Genomic DNA, 19539 nt, shown 5'->3' with positions numbered 1-19539 from the left:
ATTTTGGCATGAGCTATAAAGTTCAATAATATTTTACTTATATGGTAATAAGACACAAAACACTATACTTGTTAGGTGACTCAAAATAAGTACCATTTTTTCAATAGTTGGGAATTGTTGAATTAAATATTTGTATTATTGTTTAATTTCTTGTCAAAATACGATGTAAACGCATTTAGATAACAAATAAATAATAACATACCTGTTATTTATTTTATTATTATATCACTGTTTATTTTTTATTAAATTAACTTGACATGAATTAATTTGTTTTGTTAAAATTTAAAATCGGTTTCTATTTCTGTACAACACGCGCGTGATTACCGAAAGAAATATATAATCTAGACAATAATTGCATAGCGATAGACAAAAACTGTGTTTCTGTAGGACCGAATTGACTTTTTGTCAGCCACTTTGGCTAGGATCAAAGGTAATGTGGTCCGTACTCTCGTCGTAATGGAAACCGAGTTGGATTAAATGATCTTGGATCCAGTCGAGATAATAGTTCACCAGGTGTGTATAGAAATCGTAGACACCGTTCGTGAACGTTTCACTGTCATATTCGTCCCGGGTTGTGTCTATGTCGAACAATCGGTAGCTCGGTTGACACGTAGTGTCCAAAAATGCTGCCAAGGAACCGGCAACGCCCTCCAACAGCCGGTTGAAAGCCGCGTCTTCAAGTTCTATGGCAGTTTGCCCGGTGAGATATTCTCGGAGCGGCTTCAGAGTTTGGTAAAACCGGTTGTGGTCGACACTGTTACCGCCGATTATCGAATCCACCAGCTCCAATGTGCGCATCAATTTTAACAAAACCCGCTTACCGTCTTGGACGGTTCCTCCGAGGCTGGCCATGCAATCGTCCGCGCGGTCGTCTTCGTCTCGTTGCAATTCCTTGCATTCCTCCGCTGCTTGGACCGTCAACGAGAGAGCCCAATTCAGCTTCACCCCGTAAGCGCATCCCATAATGGGCGACAGCATTTGCAACCGGTCCACTGTCCCGTAACTTGGATTTACTTCCGACAATCTACTTACAAGTATCCAACTAGAGTGGAACGCCAGCCCTTGCCAATGTCTCTCTTGTTGAACATGATCGAGCAGGTCGGTTTGATCTTGTGTCGGGTGGTTCGCGCACGCCACAACGACCATTAACGAAATCAACATTTTTATCAATGCCATTCTCGCCATCGTAAACCTGTTAGACTTGCACGGTTTTAACTAGGTTCAGCGTCGAGCAACAGAACTGACACAACCGTAATACGGCGCATAAACGAACCGCTCATGCGACTCATTGTTTGCTTAGAATAAATTTGAATTGTCTACATTGATACCATAAGTCAAATTTCATAGTTAAAAACCTGAGTAAACAATAATAAGCGTATGCAATTCAATACAATTTGCTAAAAATACTTTTTCAATACAGTTTCATTTGAACAGACGGCGATTTTATTAATATACTACACTATACTAAACACTGCTTGAGGAGTCATATACAACCGTGAAAAGTTGTTGTTTGTTAACAACAAAATATATAAATCGTCTGCGAACTATCTTAACTAAAAATCGGTTTCTAAACGGTCTTACGTGAAAGCACTATGCATACTTCGATTTTGAAATTCGTAAGCAAACTACAATATTATATACTCTCATAATATGTAAAGATTTCACTGGAGTTCAGAAGTACCCTGCTCATTTTTATTTTATTTTTCATTACAAGTTCAGTCTGAATTGTGTTGTAAAATATTACCTATAATGATATAGCAAAAAAATAAATATATAAATAAAAGACTGTACTTGGTTTAAATTGTATTGGCTTGTTCTGTATTGGTGTATAGATTGTCTCTGTTTTGTTTGTATAATTCATTTGTTTGTTTTTTGTAAACAAATTTTAAAAATAATATAAACAGTAAAAATATGTTTTGCTCTACGGTAATTCTAAAATAAGACAACATGATCAAAGTTTCTACCAGAACAAACACTATAAAGTATTGCTGAATTTTTCAGCAAAAGAAAATAATTATTTCATCCTAAATTTACATACTAGGCACTTAACAACATGCAGATTTGTCACAAATCGTATTCTTTATCATAATATGGTTAATAATATAAACACAATAAATTACATTCACAAAAACTAGTAATTTATTTGTGTAGATATAATAGTAACTATTTACATTTATTTTTTAAGTTAAAGCTATAAATAATTTTGATTTTTGAATAATTAGATCACAGCACTATTAGATGGCAACTCACGTTGTTGAGTTTCTTTTTCACCGATGTTCACCTTAGTCGTTTCCACCTGTCGAAATTGATATTTTCCATCAAATTAATACAATCGTTCCGTGTATTTAGATAAGGTCATTTATGTTTGATTCCGTTACTGTACACACCTTTTATAAGAACAGTATAGAATACAACTGGCCAAAATCGATGCGATTCCAATAAAGCCCGCAATGCCCAGCACCGACAGCTGAACCCAAGTAACAGCCGCTTTGGTTTGTTTCGGAGAACACCGCTAAAATAACAAAAAAAAAAATCGAATTAACCTTCAAACAAACGATAACAACAACATTTGAGTTCGGAGAGGCGTTTTACCTCTATTGTCTTGACGTCGTACAGTTTGTAAACGTTTTTCAACTCGTGATTGGTAGGGTCTTCGAGCAGCGTTATCGTGTCTTTGGGACTGTAACTGTTCGGGCCGACCAGCTGGAAGCACGATCCGGTGCTGCTGAAGTCCAAGCTGCCGTCGGTTTTCGAATAGAACTGTGTGTCGTACAGGTTCAACGTGGCCCGAGACGAACCCAGAGCTTTCTCGACGTCGTCCTTGAACTTTTGTATGTGATGTCCGACCACGTTGGGAGGTCTGGAGAACACGAATTTCAGGAGACCGCGGTCCTTGACGACGTACACCTGTATCCAGCCCAATAACCCCAAAATTATTATGCTCATGTCCGAATTGCACACGGACATGCACACGGATAATGTAAAACCGTTTACCCTAATGGTCGAATTGGAATGTCTGCCGGGCACGTCGCTGTTGATGGCGGCCACCGCGATGGTGAAACGACCGTCGACGAACGGCGTCATCGAAGTGGTGGTTCTGATATCGCCGGACGACTGGTCCAAAAAGAACGGCCAAGTGCTCACGTCCGTGGTGCTGCCCTCGGTGTGACGACTGAATGACAGATTTGTAATGTGATACGTGATTTGTTCAGCCGAACTGTCGACGTCCGTCGCCCGAATCGTCGCCACGAGAGTGTCCAACGGAACGCTCATCCGGACACCTGATGCGAGCGAGTCGTTCAGTTAGTTTGAAGGCAATTACACACACACACACACACAAAAAAAAAAACAACCACTATATTCAGGTACCTATTGTTATGTTTTCTTGAACGAATTTAGGCAAGTTGTCGTCGACGTCGACGATCCTTACGAGCACTTGTCTTTCGCTGGCGTCTTGTTTGTTGTACGGCTTGTCCAAAGCGTATGCTTTGTTTTTCCGCTTAAAACATTTCACCGTCAGCAAGTACTCCGAAACGACTTCTCTGTCCACTTCACCGTTGATTCGTATTTCGGCGACGTTGTCGGAAATGTTCAGATAAAAAGCGTCGCCTTCGTTTCCGTCTAACGAAAATAATTTTTTTTTTTTTTTTTTTAATACACAAAGAGCTAATTTTAATAGGCTTTTTTCAACTGAGTTTTGTAAATACCTATTATAATGTAGTCAATGATGGCATTGTCTCCGATGTCTGGGTCAAACGCTTTTACGTGTCCGACAAGTGTACCGACAGCGGATTCTTCTTCGGTTTCCATCACCAGAGGTTTCTCTTCCTGAAATATATTTGCTATAATTAATCACGATCGATAACTAATGTTTTTGTTCACCCGGCGTCCATTCAAATAGCGGTTACCAAACCTACGTACTTGCCCCAGAATATTCAATTGACAATAACATTGACAACTGTCAATGACATTGTAGCTAAGCAATTTTCTATTTTTTGAAGTTTCAACAAAATATATTTACCACAGATCTGTTGAACGCAGGCTTATTGTCGTCGACGTCCGTAACGATGACGTTAAATATTCTCGTGCTGTGCTGTGGTACGTCTCCCATGTCTCGTGCCACCAGCACTAGGGTGTATTTGTCTTGGGTTTCCCGGTCCAATACGGCTTTAGTAGTGATCAAACCAGTTTCCGGATTGATGGCGAACGCCGAAGAATCCTTAGTTGCTTCCAGGAAGCTATAGTGTATGGTTCCTTCCAACGTGGCCGGGTCGTCTGGATCCGTAGCTAACGCTCTAAACACCAACGACCCAACGGAAGCATTCTGAAAGAATCAAGCGAGTTGTTAACTCAATTTGCTATCGTTAGTTAAGAATATCTGCCGGGTTAGACACCGTGCATAGAACGAAAAACAGCGCTATCTAGAAGACAACTCCAAAAGTTCTCTTATTACAACATTTGTGTATGGGAATTTATTTTAAAAAAACCGCTACAATTGTAAAACGAATTGTCTCGTCCATTTTTTGTACACCAGACATGTTTGGTTAGTACGAAAAAAATGTACAATAATACAATTTTACATTTTCCAATGCTCTCTTAGAGGAAAAATAACTTGCGTTGTTGTTCACTGGATCGCTGGGCATAGATAATAAAAAAAAATGGATAGGCCATGCCTATATTAGCAAAATAAGGGGACGCACGCCGGAACGAGGATGAGAGAAAGACAATTATTTTTCCATAGAAGTATCAATGGCTCTTTCTGGCAAGGGGTTATCTATAGGTATAGTGATAAGCTTGATGGCCCATCCAATTTTTTTTTATTATCTATGTTTGCACGGTGTCCTTACCTCGGAAATGTACGCGATCTCGTCGGCGTTCGGATGCACGAACGAAGGAACTCCGTCGTTTTCGATTATGTCGCTTATGTAGAGGCTGAGTTTGACGTCGGTGGACATTGCCGGTTCGCCGTTGTCTTCTGCCCGGATCTTCAGTTCGTACGGATCGGGACGACCTTTGCCGGTCAACCGTTTGGAAGTTCTGATCTGTCCGTTGACGCTGTTTATGTAGAGATAACCTGTGCCGAGACAGAATACACGGCTGTTACAATGCCGGTCGATGGGGTGGGCTAGGGAAGTGCAAATCCTCCTAAACAGACAGCTTTCAGAGCTGTTTTTAAATGGTCTAAACTTCCTTAGCCCTCCCCCCCCCCTCTCAAACTGCGTCAATGGGCACGGTCTGCCCCCCAAAAAAAGTTACCCCGAAGCTGCTGTTCGTCGACCAGTTTGTAATTGATCAGCCCGCCGGGTCCATCGTCGGGGTCCCGTGCCGACACGTTGAGAACGCTCGTCTCGGGAATTACATTTTCCAAAACGACGGCAATGTAAGTGGTCGAATCGAATTCCGGAGCGTTGTCGTTGATGTCTTTCACGTGGATTTCCACCTGTTCACACAAATACCGTTCTGTAATGATGACGACCGTGGCCACCACAGTGATTGACCGTGTGCACCACCCTTACCGGAACCGAAGAAACCTTTTGGTCGTTACCACCCTGTGGCATATCCGACGCGAACAGAGTTAATTTCAGCGTGGCGGTTTTCTCTCGGTCGACCACGCCGTTTCCAGAGATCTTTATTTCGCCGGTCAAAGGATCCACGGTGAACAAATTGGCGTTTTCCCCGCCCAGGCGGTATCTGACTTGACCGTACTGCGAAGTGGGCAAATCCTCGTCGTTTGCTCTGACCGACAACACTACGGTTCCCTTAGGGCTGGATTCCACTATTGAAGCGCGGTACACCTACAAACACATTAGTCTTATCAATAAATATTGTGTAAATAATATTTCCGTTTCCGGTATTCCGTCGTCGTCGTCGTGCACTGGGTGACTCATTAAGGATATAGAATATTCATTTTATCTTAAATCGTAATAAAACCCAAACAATTATGTGACATACAAATGGCGAACTCTTTTAATTGACCTTTACTTATGTGTAGATATGACGGAGTTTCAAAAATCGAGTATAAGACAGATTTCTGAAATGAGAAAGCGGTTTTTTTGCAATCATATACTGGAAAACTTGTTGTTTTGGTTATATCAAGTTATTGGTTTTTATTAATGCTGTATTTATTTTATATTTATTAATTTTATTTCTAGTCGTTATTCGGTTTGATCTAGGTAGATTATAATTGCACGTCTCTACGTTTACCATAAAACTATACAGTTAATATATTTATTTTTAATGAGTAATAAACGTTCAATATACTTCATAATATTATGAATGTATAATTAATACTAAACATAGAGTTCAGGTCGGTTTGATGTCAGTTTTTTTGAATTCATAGTTACAATCTATGTATAGCCTTATAACAAATATAGTATGTAGTTGGAGAAAAACTCGAAAATCCAATAGAGCATCAAATTATGATATAAGGTCAAAGGCAACTCGGAGCACTCGACCATTAATAATTGTGGAATCTTTTGTTTGAATCCAGGTCGTCTAATAAATGTCTAATATACGGTACTTCCTTATGTACTACACGTGTTTTTGTGTACACAACCCTTAGCAAATAATATAAACCAACTCCTTAACCTTTGCTTTTGTTATACATTTTTTAAGCGTTATACATTACTAGATAACCTAGTTGGTTTTTCTTTCCTTTTAAATGTACATTTTCTCTAGGTATTTAAAATATGTAAATTGATTCTTAAGTATACCTAAAAGCAACAATCACACTTACTGGATACTCGAATTCCGGAGCGTTATCGTTTATGTCTTGAATTTCGATGACAATTGTTTTGGTGGTCGATCGCTCTCCATCTTCTGTTGTTACTTTCACTTGAAACGTAAGTACCTAAAAAAATGCTATTGTTGTGAATGATTTCGTTTTTTACAAAACACTGAAATTTTGTCTCTGGCTCTTCTCGACAAGAGCCAGCGACGATATTATAGCCAGAGCCTATCTCTCGCTTTTTGACAAATAAGCTAAATAAAACATTTTTTTTTTCTAAAGCCTTTCTTTTATACATAACTCATAGCTTTTTAAATTTTTGCCCTGGGAATGCAATTTTTTTTTAAAGAACGTTATTATATACATGTGACATTAGCTCTTCTCGACCGAAACCACAAATGTAAAATCTTAATAATTAAACTTAAAAAAGTGTGTTTTGTTTCATAACGTCGCACTCTAAGGGACCATACGCCGTGAGGGAAAGATGTATTGTTTACACATTATGTTTTTGGAATGAAAAACGGTTTATGTAACATTTTATTTATAAAATTATGAATTTCTTTTTCTTTAAATTGCTTACGTTATTTTTTTCGCATAGATAAATTTGGTAAAATCAAAAATTCCAAGTTTCTATTCATAGCGTCTCTTTTTAAGCATGGCGTCAAAGAGTGCGGCGTAAAATGTCAAAATACATTATATAATGTAAAAGCTTATGCATGTATTAAATTTCATTCAAAACATTTTCTTTCTTCAATCCTTTTTGGAAATTATTTGCCTTGGACAAATCTAAAAGTCGACGTCCTTGTCCGATAGAAAAAAAAATAAACATACAGGATTATCTAAGTTCTCTTTTTGTCCAAGACATTTAATTATTTTTGCTAAAGATACCCCTTAAAGGTTAGTTTCAGAGAGTGAATTTTAAAGTCAGATAGCAATATGTACTATGATTGATTTAAGTATTAAAAAAACAAGATAACGTAATTGAAAAATAAAACGTCTGGTCGATAAACAGTTTTTAGCACTTGGCGTTTAAAGTTATTGGCGAGACTATGATAGCTAAAACCATTATTTCAAAATATACCAATCACTTTGCTGCACTTCTAAAACAATACCGCCACAACTCAAAATTAACTATAATATTATAACTACTTTTGAATAGTAAAAAAATAGCTTTGTATAATACAAGACCGCCTTATTCAATATTTCTGCGTTCTTACACTGACAATGAATAAAAACTAAATTTGTGTGTGATGTGTTGAATTAGAACGTAGGTTAAAGAACCCTTTATAATATTATCTTATTTTTAAACTCCAGAAGGCTTTTACTATGACTATGTTGAGTTCTTGTGGCGGTCTTATACCTAACCTAACCTAACGCTGATGGGAATAATATTATAATGAACTTATGGTACTTTGTCCTCGATCGTTTCGTAGTCGAGTCGCTCTATCAACGTGATTTTTCCCGTGTAGTCCATAGTGATTTGCATTGGAATGGCCGTGGTCGGCTTGAAGTCGTACAGAGAATTGTTCGTTGAAACGTCGACGGCTTTGAGTTGTAACAATGGCGTGCCGATTGGAGTTTCCTCGTCGATTTTGATGACCAACACTGATGAGTTCTCGGCCGACCAACCGGCGTTTGTGAATACCGGATTCTTGTTATCATATGGCTTCACGAATATTGTGATTTCCACCGTGTCGAATTGCTGCTGAACGTTTTCCACGGCGTTTTCGTCCACGGCTCTTACGGTCAACACGATCACCGATGCCGTTTGATAGCTTAGCGTATTGTTGACTTTGATTTCGCCGGTATTTCGATTTATGCTGGAAAAAAAAATTTAAAAAATAAACAATAATCGCAACTCCTCACACACACACACACACACAATAGCTGTGGAACTCGCTGGACCGAATCTTTCGCACAACACACGGTCCATCGATCGGAAATCATAATGCTCGGTAAGTACTTTGACCCCAATCACACTGAACAACGTGCCGATGCCGACAGAGTATAGTATTGTTTAGCCTAAGTAGTAGACGATTAAGGTGTTTACGCAGCGTGGGCCCACGTCATACTATGTGAAAAACCATAGACAAATATTAGAAACCCAACTACTCAATCTTCATTGCAGCGGCTGTTACTCTTGATTGTGCAGAGAAACGAGGCCGACGGAACCAGTTCGAGCTCACGATTCGCAACTACAAGGTTTCATATCAAAAGACAAAAGATATCGACCATATACCTATAAGGGCTGTAAAACGAGACGATCGAAAAGGATCAAGTTATTTTTTAACCTGGAACTGGTTATTTGGGACAGTAGAAATCGATAAATAGTGTTACGGTGATGTCGTAATGGGCAGGAAAGGAAAAAAGAAGAGGTAGAGGGGATGATGGTACATTTTATTAAACCACAAAATTGAAACAATAACGTGAATTACAAGTGCATAAACGATTTGTATTTTCGTCTTAACGTTTCGCTGTGAATTGCTTCGATTTGTTTTACAATTCGGCATATCAAATGGCCACTATATATATATTACTCTTTCTTCAATGACTCTACCCCCAGCCAAAAAATACATTAATTGGGTCATTTTACCGGTAGTGGTATATTTGTGTCCATGACAAATCATTAGTCATTATTATTATTGTAAGAATATATCAAAAATGATCAATTAGGGTGTATTCATGCCAACAAAAGGTGTCAATCGAAATCATTAATATGCACACAAAAAAAGGTAAAATAAGAAATTTAGAGCTAGTTTCTCAATTCTCATACCCCGGACTTGTCCCAAGGTTTACCATCAACCCATTCTAGGCCACTCCTGACATAGTAATAGGTTACTTGAAAAAAAGTGAATAGTATGATTGTCTGCTAAAGAACGAATGAGAAATACTATTCACTCAACAGTAAACTATGTAGATCACATTTCAAACGATTCGGTTAATGTTAGGTTTATTTAGGCTTCGTAGCTTAATTTAGGTTAGATAGGTAAGGTCGAGTTAGATTTAGGTAAGATAAGCAAAAAGCATATTCTATGTTTTACATACTCTATTTGAAGTGCGAAGATTATAAGAAATGGGAGGGGAGGCAGTACCTCTTGCGAGGTCTCTAACGACCGAATTTTTGAAATCAATGTTTTTTTCATTAAATTTCAATACTGAAGTGTGACCGCCGCTTTACGCGAAATGACCCATTTTCGCCATAACAATTCGAAACCGCTCACCTAAAGAGGTCTTTGACGTTGTACAGGCTCGAGTTTTTCAACGGTAGTCCGGTCTTGTCGCTGGCTTTGATCGGTTCGACGATGGCGTACTTAACCGAAGCGTTCTTATCCGGATCGACGGCGTTGACTTTGAACACCACTAGATTTTTTTCGGTAGTCTCCGGCACGTACACTATGTAACTTGCATCGCCGTCAAACTTGGGCGGTTTGTCGTTGACGTCGGTCACGTTGACGTAGACGTCGGCGTGTGCCACTTCTCTGATTGGCGATCCACTGTCCATGGCTATGACGACCAGATGATAGGACTGTACGCCGGTCACGTCCAGGTCGAGTATGGCTCGGTCCGACACGGATATAACGCCGGAACGGTCGTCGACGTGGAAGTTATCGTTGTTGTTGACCATGCTGTACTTGATCAAGTCGTCGGGCCCGTCCGGGTCGGTAGCCCGAACCCTCAGCACTTGGGACGACCTCGGCGTGTTTTCCGGCACCGCGACCGAGTAGGCGGTGTTACCGAAAACCGGCCGCTGATTGCCGGGCACGCCCACCCTGACGTGCACTTGGACGTCGGCGTGCAGTGCCGGGACTCCCATGTCGGTGGCCCTAACGGTTGCCTCGTACTGACCCCTGGAAGTGTGGCTCAAACTCACCGAAGAGTTCAACGTCAGCTCGCCCGTGCTGGGGTTCACCATCAGGATACCGTCGTAGTTGGAGCCGGCCATCGAATAGCGAATCATCGAGTTGATGCCGCTGTCGGAATCCGATGCCTAAGTATATCGATTCGTCAAAATGTTGGCATTAGAAAATACAATAACCGCGTGACAACGAATCAGGTGTTCGAAAACACAGTACCGACCATCAGTGTTGCCGTTACATAGTTTTAGATCACATGTAAAATAGGTAAGCACATCTCTGTTAAATAAAAAAAAAATGCCGGAATGGCAACACCGCTGTGCCTGATAATCGGCAGCTGTAAACCGTACCTGGACAAATAGTTTTGGCTGGAACTCTGTGGCCCCCTCTCTTATCGTTCTCCTGTATTCCAGAGCGTTAAACACTGGAGCGTTATCGTTGACGTCGACGACTTCGATCAGTATCACTACGTGAGTGGATCGGTTGCCGCCATCTTTCGCTTCCAGAGTCAACGAATAAGAGCTTTGTTGTTCGTAATCGATTTCTGGTAAAACAAAAATATACACCATTTTGTTAATGTTGCATATTCCATTTGTAAGAAAATAGTACAAAAGTTTAACGGAAAGGATAGCACGAGGTAAGGTGGAATGAAAAAAAAAACGCATTGAAAAACGAAAAAGTAGTGTTTGTTTGACTTTAATAGTGGAAGAAAAAGGTTGTGATAAGATGGAAATGTTAAGAAAATAGAAGACATATACAGTGTGGTAGCAAAAGTGGTATTGGAAATGCATTTGGAATATGTATGACAGTTTTAATAGAGTTTTATGATACGAAAGGAATAAACTTTTTCAAAATGTTTACACCAAAAATTACATTTGGTAAACCATATCCGATCTATCCCTTGTGGTTTAAACACAAACAAGTACTGTTGTATAATCAATACTTTCTAAACTAATAAATCTATTAAAATATAAAAAACAATAGGTTTTTTTGTTTAAAATCAAATTAAACGCGAGACAAGAATAGTTGTATGCAATTAGGTCTAATAGTTCGTTAAAAAAAATATAAATATTGGCATTGTCGTTTTAAAAAAATGGTTAACCAACCAAAAATTGCGCTTTCATATGAAAGTTTCTCTAATTGATTGAAATGAAGTCGAGAATAAAATCTAGTGCAAAACTTTAAGCGCAAACGGATTGAACTTATTGCCGGGAGGTTGCACTTTAAGTATTAAAGTTCCCTATAAATTGATGTTATAAAAATAGTTTCACCGATAAATTGTAAGGTAAATTTCAAAATTTATCCAAACCGTCCGTTAGCTGAAATTACCCTAGAAACAGATTTTCCCAGATTAAAGTTAAAACACGTTGGTTTTATTTGTTTACAGTAATTAAATCGAAAGATTTCTTTGGTTGCTAATATTATGTTTGGTAATAATGAATTAGCATAAATTGGTAAAAAGTATAAGTTTACTCAAAACTAAATTAATCATTCAAGTTCCTTCCTGGATGTTTTAGTAAGCGAACAAAATTTAAACGTTAATCCAATGCGTTGAAATGGTTGAACGGTTAATCAAAATGACTACATACACACAACAACGGTAATCCTAACATAATATTGAAAATCTCTTCGAATCTGTTTTGTGTCCAAGAGACAAAGCGATCGCAGCTGTTTTTTTTTCATGTATTAGTCATAAATAAATCATGCACCACACACAACAACGTGCATGGCAACCCACATTAAATATACAGTACAAATGAAGAAAAAAACTCATAAACTACGTATTTAGAATGGTTAACAATGCATGAAACTACTTTCACGGATTTTGTAATATGATGTTCGCTCTTCACTCAACGAAATCACAGTATAGCTACATTTGTATACAATTTTTACTACACGGTTTAATTTTTTTCCCGACTTCTTCTAGAACCGATAACCTTTTTTTAGTTTGGTTTGAAAACACACAAACGGGAAATCAACACATGTTTTATAATTTTTCTGAATGCTCTCAAAGTGCGTTTATCGTGTATGTGTGTTATAATATTAAATGTAAAAATAAAAAAATTAAGAAAAAATATAATCGTCTCGTGTTACATGTGAAACCATAAAATATAATGTCTTGAGGATTTTTGTTTGTTTTACAAAATCTCCAAACGTTCTATAGTTATAATATTATATAGCTATAAAATATGTAAAGTTAGTTTTTTACTGTAATTTTTCAATTACAATTATTAGAATATTAGGCACACAAAAATACATGCAGAGAGATTATAATATTGAATTAGATATCTTGTAACACAGTCGCTTTTACTATATTAAGCGAATTATATTTATAAAAAACACTTATTTTATGGAATTATTTGTCGACGTGCCAATATGGTAAAAGCAATGGTATTAGGTATAAGGACCCAATACTTGGCGGACCACCTGTCCGTGTGCGATTGCCCGACTAGATTTAAAATTAATTGGATAAAATAACCGCAACCGGTTAGCATAGTAATGATAGAGGTTTTGTTTCAATCGCAATAATATGATATTTTTTTTTTTTCTTTAAGTAATAGCTCACAATATCGCTTGTACGTGCGGTTAGGAAGTTGTGAGACGTTCACAGTGGTAAATTCAATTTCGTTTGTATTAAATAATGTTATTGTATCAAAATCACGCGGTTCGTTAGACTTTTAAATGAAATACACATTTGGACTGTAGAAGGACTGGTTTGTTTTTTTATTACCGTTAAAAACCACTCACGGATTGGCCAAGAACAAGTTATTATACATATTACAGTCTTGATCTGTACGAGTTCTGCGGACGACTTTGTTCAAAAAACGTTATGAAAAAATCCAGAAAGAAACTGCCAACGAATAATATTTAGTTTCAAAACATAATATTATTATGGTGGAAAAAATATTAATCATAACAAATTAACTTGTCGTTACAAAAAAGCATATTGTTGACTGCAAAGTCTAGGTTAAGAATTGAGTATAATTTAGCCGTACTAAATGATTAGTCAAATTTTACATAAACCGTTAAGCCAAACTGGTAAAAATGGTAATCAATTCGTTATAATATGAATATATTTTTATACCAACTGTATGATTTCTGAGAATAACGGTCTACACAATTATTGAGTTAAAGCCATTTGCGGAGAGTTAAAGTTAAAGTAAGACTTTGTTGCATACTATTTAGAAATCGTCAAAGTTATAAACTATCCAAAGTCTTTGGCGCGGAAACCGTATTTAGATTAATTATTTTCGTCAACGTTAAAACAAACTCTCAAACTAATATTACCGACATTTTGTTGAAAAAAAACCTGTCTAACCTAACCTTAAACGTTTTTTTTTTATATTATAATTTACCCTCGGAAAAAACATTTTAATCTAACCTAACAAACGCGTTCATAGGTTAACAAAAAAATATATAATAGGTTTAACCCAAACATATTATGTACTTTGTACGTATTTCATGCATCGTAGATGAAATAAATGAAAAGGAAAAACACATTCTAGTGCAAAAGTGGCAATAAGTTGCGACAACGTCTTGAATAACTTAAGAATGTAAATTTTCTATTAGGAAGAAGATGTCTAATGTTTACACGGTTTTTTTACATAAAAAAAAAACAATGAGACCGCAACAAACATTTCTGGCCAGTTAGTTCTATCTAAGGTTAAATTTTCTGAGGGCATTAAAAAAAAAAAAAACATTTACTTTTATTTCAAGTTTTTGTCTATTTTTCCGATCATCATGCTCAAATCGACCATACCAATTATTTTAAACTAAACCACTAAATCACTGTACCTACATTGTACAATAATTATTGTTTTGTGCGATAACCAATATGGAGATGAAATCCATTTGGATAATAATTATTAGTAATAATAACGTGACTCACTGTTGGTAAGATATATGCCACCGAGTTCAGAATCGCTGCCGAACTTGTCCACTCCAAATCCTTGGAGACTATAAGCTATATCCGAGTTAATTCCGCTATCAATGTCTGTCGCAGTCAGGTTGGCCACTTTGGTGCCGGGCTGAGTATTTTCCGGCACCGAGAAGGCGTAGGTCAGTTGATCGAACTTGGGCAAATTGTCGTTGGCGTCTAAGACTTCAATCATCACGTACGCCGACGAAGCCTCCTTGAAACCTCCCTGGAAAATCCACACATTTGTTGTCATAAGTCAAAAGCCCCAATATAAGGTAGTATTTTTGGTTAAGTGTCAATGTTTAATTTGACCGCAAAAAGGAACTAATGCGGTTCAGAATACACTCACATAACCTTCCTAGCCTAACGTAATCATGCGGTTGGCAAACTTTAACGGCAAAAATGCGATATTTATATGTAGTTTTATTGGATTTACTTCCACGTATGACAAATTCTGAAATTGCCGTCGCTTTCAGCGCAAAAGTGTGTATATGACTGGGAGCCCAACTATATTTACTAATGAGACGATAATGAGTTATACTCCTCGATGAATTTTCTCGAATTTAATGACAAAAACATAATAGTTTTTAACAGTTTATGGTACCATTGTCCTAAAAACGGTTTTGTTTCTCAGTTCACACGAACGTTGATTGAAATCTTAACCAATAAACGGTCTATTCTACAGCTTATCAATAGGATTTGTGTGAATATCTACACTAATTTACATACGCTCATTTTGTCTTGGTACATGGCGACTATTTCGAATTCGACATTCGTAACGCCTGCCTCATAATCGAACCCGTCGTTGTCGACTAAACGTATCAACACGTTCGTCCTTCCCACGGCCGCTTCTGGAATTACTTTAAACCAGTTTGACGCCCTGGGATCGCTGGACTTCATCACCAGAACGTATCTGCCGTTATCTCCCAGATCTGGATCGTTAACGACGATGTTCAAACCGGGTAAAGGCGTACCGACATCTGTGAAACAGTAACAGACAGAGTCTAAATGAATTAACGCCCGGCGCGATTGGGAGACGTGTTAAACCGGCGTTCTTACTTGTGTCTTCCGATACCGAAGTGGAGAAACTGTGATCGTTGAATTCGGGTAATTCGTCGTCGACGTCTTGCACAACGACGGTGACTATTTCGTAGCTCATCTCTCCCGGCAGCTCGTTGTTTATCAGTTCTGTGGCCTGCAAAAAGTCGGGTGGAAGAAAAATCACTTCTAAAGGTTGAAAAAAAAAAACACAATTTTTTCAACAAAACCTCTACAATACCTTCAGCCTAAACGTGTAGATGCCCCCTGCGTCAGAAACTATTTTGTTTTCTCTGTCGATTGGATTTTCACTGGTGTAAATGTAAGCAGATCCGTTGGGTCGGTTTTCGATGTTGAAATATCCAAGAGAGTCGTCCTCGATGCTCAGAACCACTTGCCTTTTGTGACCGGCATCACCGTCTTCGGCGTTAACGGCCAACACTTGAACGTCGGCCGGAGTGTTTTCGTCTATTACGATGGAATAAGGCGAGTTCAAGAAAACCGGAGGCTCGTCTTGGACGTCTTTGACGACGACCGAGATGTTGGCGGTGGACGTGAGCGTGTGCCTCTGGTTGTTGTCGGAAGCTTTGACGGTCAGCATGTAAGAGGACACGCTATCGTAGTCCAGGGGACGGGCTAACCGTATCAAACCCGAATACGTGCCAGAAGCTATCTAAAATAAAAATTCAATAATAGTTCGACAACATAGAAGTGAGTGTCGGACACTGATCGAGGAAGATGAAAGGGAAATTAAAGTACATAGCTAAAATGAGAATGTTCAGATGAGCGTGTGGAGTGGTTCTAATAATAGGGAAAGTAAGAGAAAAATATTGAGATGGTTCGGGGCGTGTTGAAAGGAAGGGAAGACAGCAAAATAGTAAAACAAGTCCACGAGAGATCATGGAAGAGGATTTGGAGGTAAAGAAATGACTGTGGATTTACAGGAACGGCTCAATGTGTATGAAATAAGGCAAAGAAGAAGAAGAAGAATTGGACAACTCCATTCAAAACGACTCTAATCAATGGCATCAACCCACTTTTATCCTATTCTAATCATTTTCTCTCATTTCGCTCCACATGTTCAAACCGCTTCTTTACTCAATAAGCTCTCGTCTGATCTTTTTTCAGACACTATAGCTTCGGTCAAATCCATTTCCATTCGTCCGTTCCATCCAACCCGCACATGTCGTAACAGACCACATAAATTAATATAATATGAGTATTACTTTCTCTGTGAGGAGGTTGAACGTGGAGCAGGGTGCGCTGTTTTGAATGCATTCCAGCGTGATTTCCCCGTTGATTCCTATGTCTTTGTCTATGACGGTTATGTTATTGAATATGATGCTCCCGACCGGCGCGTTTTCGGGCACGCTAAACGAATAAGGCCTTCCTTGGAACTCCGGAGGGTGGTCGTTGACGTCGACCACTGCGATTTCCCTCCTCAGCGAAACCGTGTTGATATCAGTGTCTCCGATTGGTTCGTCTGTGGATACAATTTCAATGGTAATATTATTATTATGATTGCATAAGATGTATGCACGAACGCGTGCGTCAGTACCTGTCACGCTGATGACCACCTCGATGGAATCGAACAGCTCTCGGTCCAGAGCCTTGATCAACGTTACAACGCCTGTCGATCGGTCCACGCTAAAGTGTTGACCGCTTATGGTGTACGTGACTTTGGAACCGTCGGGATCGACGGCTAACAGTTTGTACACGGATTTGTTGACCGCCGTGTCTTCGGCTATGGAAAACCGAGCCATGTCTCCTCCAGGAAGAAACTGCGGCGGCCGGTTGTTCAGTGCACATTGTAATCGACCGAAACATGCCAAAAGCACCAAGAACACCCACTGGCCGTACGCCATCTAAACGCATAAAGGAAATGTTTAAATTATTATCAGTGTCCTATGTGACCCGTATAAAACCACACCAGAGAATAAGAATACCTAGACTCACACGGCGGTTAATTAGTGGCGTACACAACCATCGTGAGAATGAGTGCAAGGTGCTAAATGTATTACAATTATTTGGAATAAATTTGCAATAAAACCACCTGTGTTTTTTAAATTAAAAAAATCATTCAACGCGATAGTAAATTCATTACAATCTAGTCCTAGTCTTTCGAAATCCGAACTGTTTTAAGTTTATTATAAGACGCCGCGTCCCGTTGCTTGTCGTGAGTATTTAATGTTGTTTAATTTTCAAATTAAACTCATGAAAACACTTTGGTTATTGTTAGTGTGTAATACATGTTTTCATAATACAGTGAAAGCTAATAAATGTGAAAACAAAAAACAATACAATATTTCATAGAAGTTTTTCGATAAACACTAATCAAAACGGGAGAATAGAGAATAATACAGTGATTAAATTGTATTGTAATGTTAACCATTCATCTAAACAGCCAACAGAAGGTATACATTATTTAAAAATGTAATTCCTACTTCCCAGGACGCCACACCTGCACTTTAAAGGAATTCAAAAATGTAGGTAGGTGATTTTTCACACAAACACTGCGTTTCAGGTCAACACTCCAGTTGTATTCTAGTTTGTAACGTCATAGTGAATAATCTACACGGTTTTTTTTTAATTTTACAGCATTTATCACATCTGTGACACTTTGCACTAGGTTTTTGCGCGTTAACCGGTGACCCACTCATTCCGTAAAATATGGTTGGTTATTGTTTTGAGATGAAACATCTCCTGGCAAGGAGTGTGTCAAACGTAAATGGAATCTAGCGACTGGAATTGTTCAAAATTATTCGAATTCCATTTCTAAGTCATTTAATTTTGTTGTAAGTAATGAGCGTAACGCGAAACGCAGTCTCTGTTGGTTTTTCGACTGCTAACTATCGCCATAAACGTTTTGTAACGCTAAACGTCTGGCGTTCGGTCAGTGTGTCGCTCGTGTTAATCGTAATAATTTTAAACTGTTTTTCTTTTTTATAAAATAAACACAAGACTCACTTGACGGTTACACAGCACAGCTATACTGCCTACGACGAACCCGTATCACCGAACACACATGACAAAAACATGATAATATACACAATCGCGGTATAATATTATACACACAACCGAAACTCGCGCGCACAGTATCCACGTCACATGATGAATTCGACCTAAGGAATCCAGGTAGACTGAGCAGTCGAGGGGTCATGCAGCCGGCGGAAGACGAGGGCAGGTATATCTTGGGGAACTGGCATCTGACGTCGCCGATGCGGCCAACTGTGTGCGACGGCAACCGAACCGGTCATGCGCCGCTAAGCGGTATGGATCGAAACTAAAATCACGGTTGCAATACTATACAGGCTATTGTACGTCGTCTCGATTAATAACATTGTTATCTTCAGAAATAAAATAACACCGTAAAGGCGTATCAAATTTTACTACTTCTAATTTAATGTGCAGTACATACTTACTTGACTCACTTGATTGGCTCCCGTTACGCTGACGTGTCCACTATTGAGAAGGGGTATATACGTGCAATAACTTTGTATGTTAATTGAATGGTGAAAAAAATTAAACCACCGTTGGCGCAAACCCGTTGGTGCCCGCTGGATAAAAAAAAAAAAAACCTTGGATTTCAGACAGTACGCTGCTAAACAATGCCGTACGCGAAAACGGCGGCCGAATTTACGCGGGATTGCCGCTGTCGACACGGGTACCCTCGTCGTAGTTTACCGGCAACTGCGCCTAGAACAACTCTACCGCTTGCGGAAATCCCGCACAAAACCGGCGGCCGTTCTTGCGTATAGCGTTGCGCATGGTTATATTATTTTCAGATCAACGGCAGAACCGCACGATCCAGCAAAGAAGCAAGTCCGTGCCGAAAGCAAGACACGTTAGCCGACTCGGACGTCGCAAGACGCTACGTCACCTATCTATTTGTTGTTAACCATTATAGTGCAGTCAGTTTTAATCGAAATCTTAATATTCGAAACATTATTTTACATATCATTTGTGTATTGTATACGAAACCAGTGATGTGGCAAGACGTG

The 19539-nt window shown here is 38.8% G+C and overlaps 1 protein-coding gene across 1 annotated transcript; it reads right to left on the bottom strand.

Annotated features, from left to right (window-relative positions):
* Positions 1-2116: 2116 nt before the first annotated feature.
* LOC126846390 (cadherin-23) lies at positions 2117-18722 on the bottom strand. The gene is made up of 21 exons (XM_050585748.1): positions 18506-18722; positions 17097-17403; positions 16765-17021; positions 15780-16211; positions 15560-15695; positions 15230-15480; positions 14471-14726; positions 10932-11125; positions 9949-10715; positions 8139-8547; positions 6737-6850; positions 5517-5795; positions 5257-5440; positions 4848-5074; positions 4022-4324; positions 3708-3828; positions 3370-3621; positions 2995-3281; positions 2593-2907; positions 2388-2512; positions 2117-2296 (listed from the first exon to the last, which is right to left on the bottom strand). Exons 2-21 carry the CDS (start codon positions 17401-17403, stop codon positions 2278-2280), a joined length of 5235 nt encoding a protein of 1744 aa, XP_050441705.1. The 5' UTR covers positions 18506-18722; the 3' UTR covers positions 2117-2277.
* Positions 18723-19539: the final 817 nt, after the last annotated feature.

The sequence above is a fragment of the Adelges cooleyi genome, unplaced genomic scaffold (assembly GCF_023614345.1).
Source record: "Adelges cooleyi isolate 19-005CV unplaced genomic scaffold, UGA_ACOO_1.1 ACOO_flye_CR_arks_rails_tigmint_CR_PRNA_9, whole genome shotgun sequence".
Lineage (NCBI taxonomy): Eukaryota > Metazoa > Arthropoda > Insecta > Hemiptera > Adelgidae > Adelges > Adelges cooleyi.
This window is presented reverse-complemented; position numbering and strand designations above follow the sequence as displayed.

What these genes read in the sequence shown, in the direction of transcription:
- LOC126846390 (XM_050585748.1), bottom strand. Translation starts at nt 17,403, where the DNA reads ATGGCGTACGGCCAGTGGGTGTTCTTGGTGCTTTTGGCATGTTTCGGT. An exon ending in AACGTCAAAGACCTCTTTAG is followed by an intron (nt 8,548 to 9,948) that starts GTGAGCGGTTTC and finishes TTTTTTTTCCAG; the next exon opens with CATAAATCGAAATACCGGCG. An exon ending in TCAAGAAAACATAACAATAG is followed by an intron (nt 3,282 to 3,369) that starts GTACCTGAATAT and finishes CGCTCGCATCAG; the next exon opens with GTGTCCGGATGAGCGTTCCG.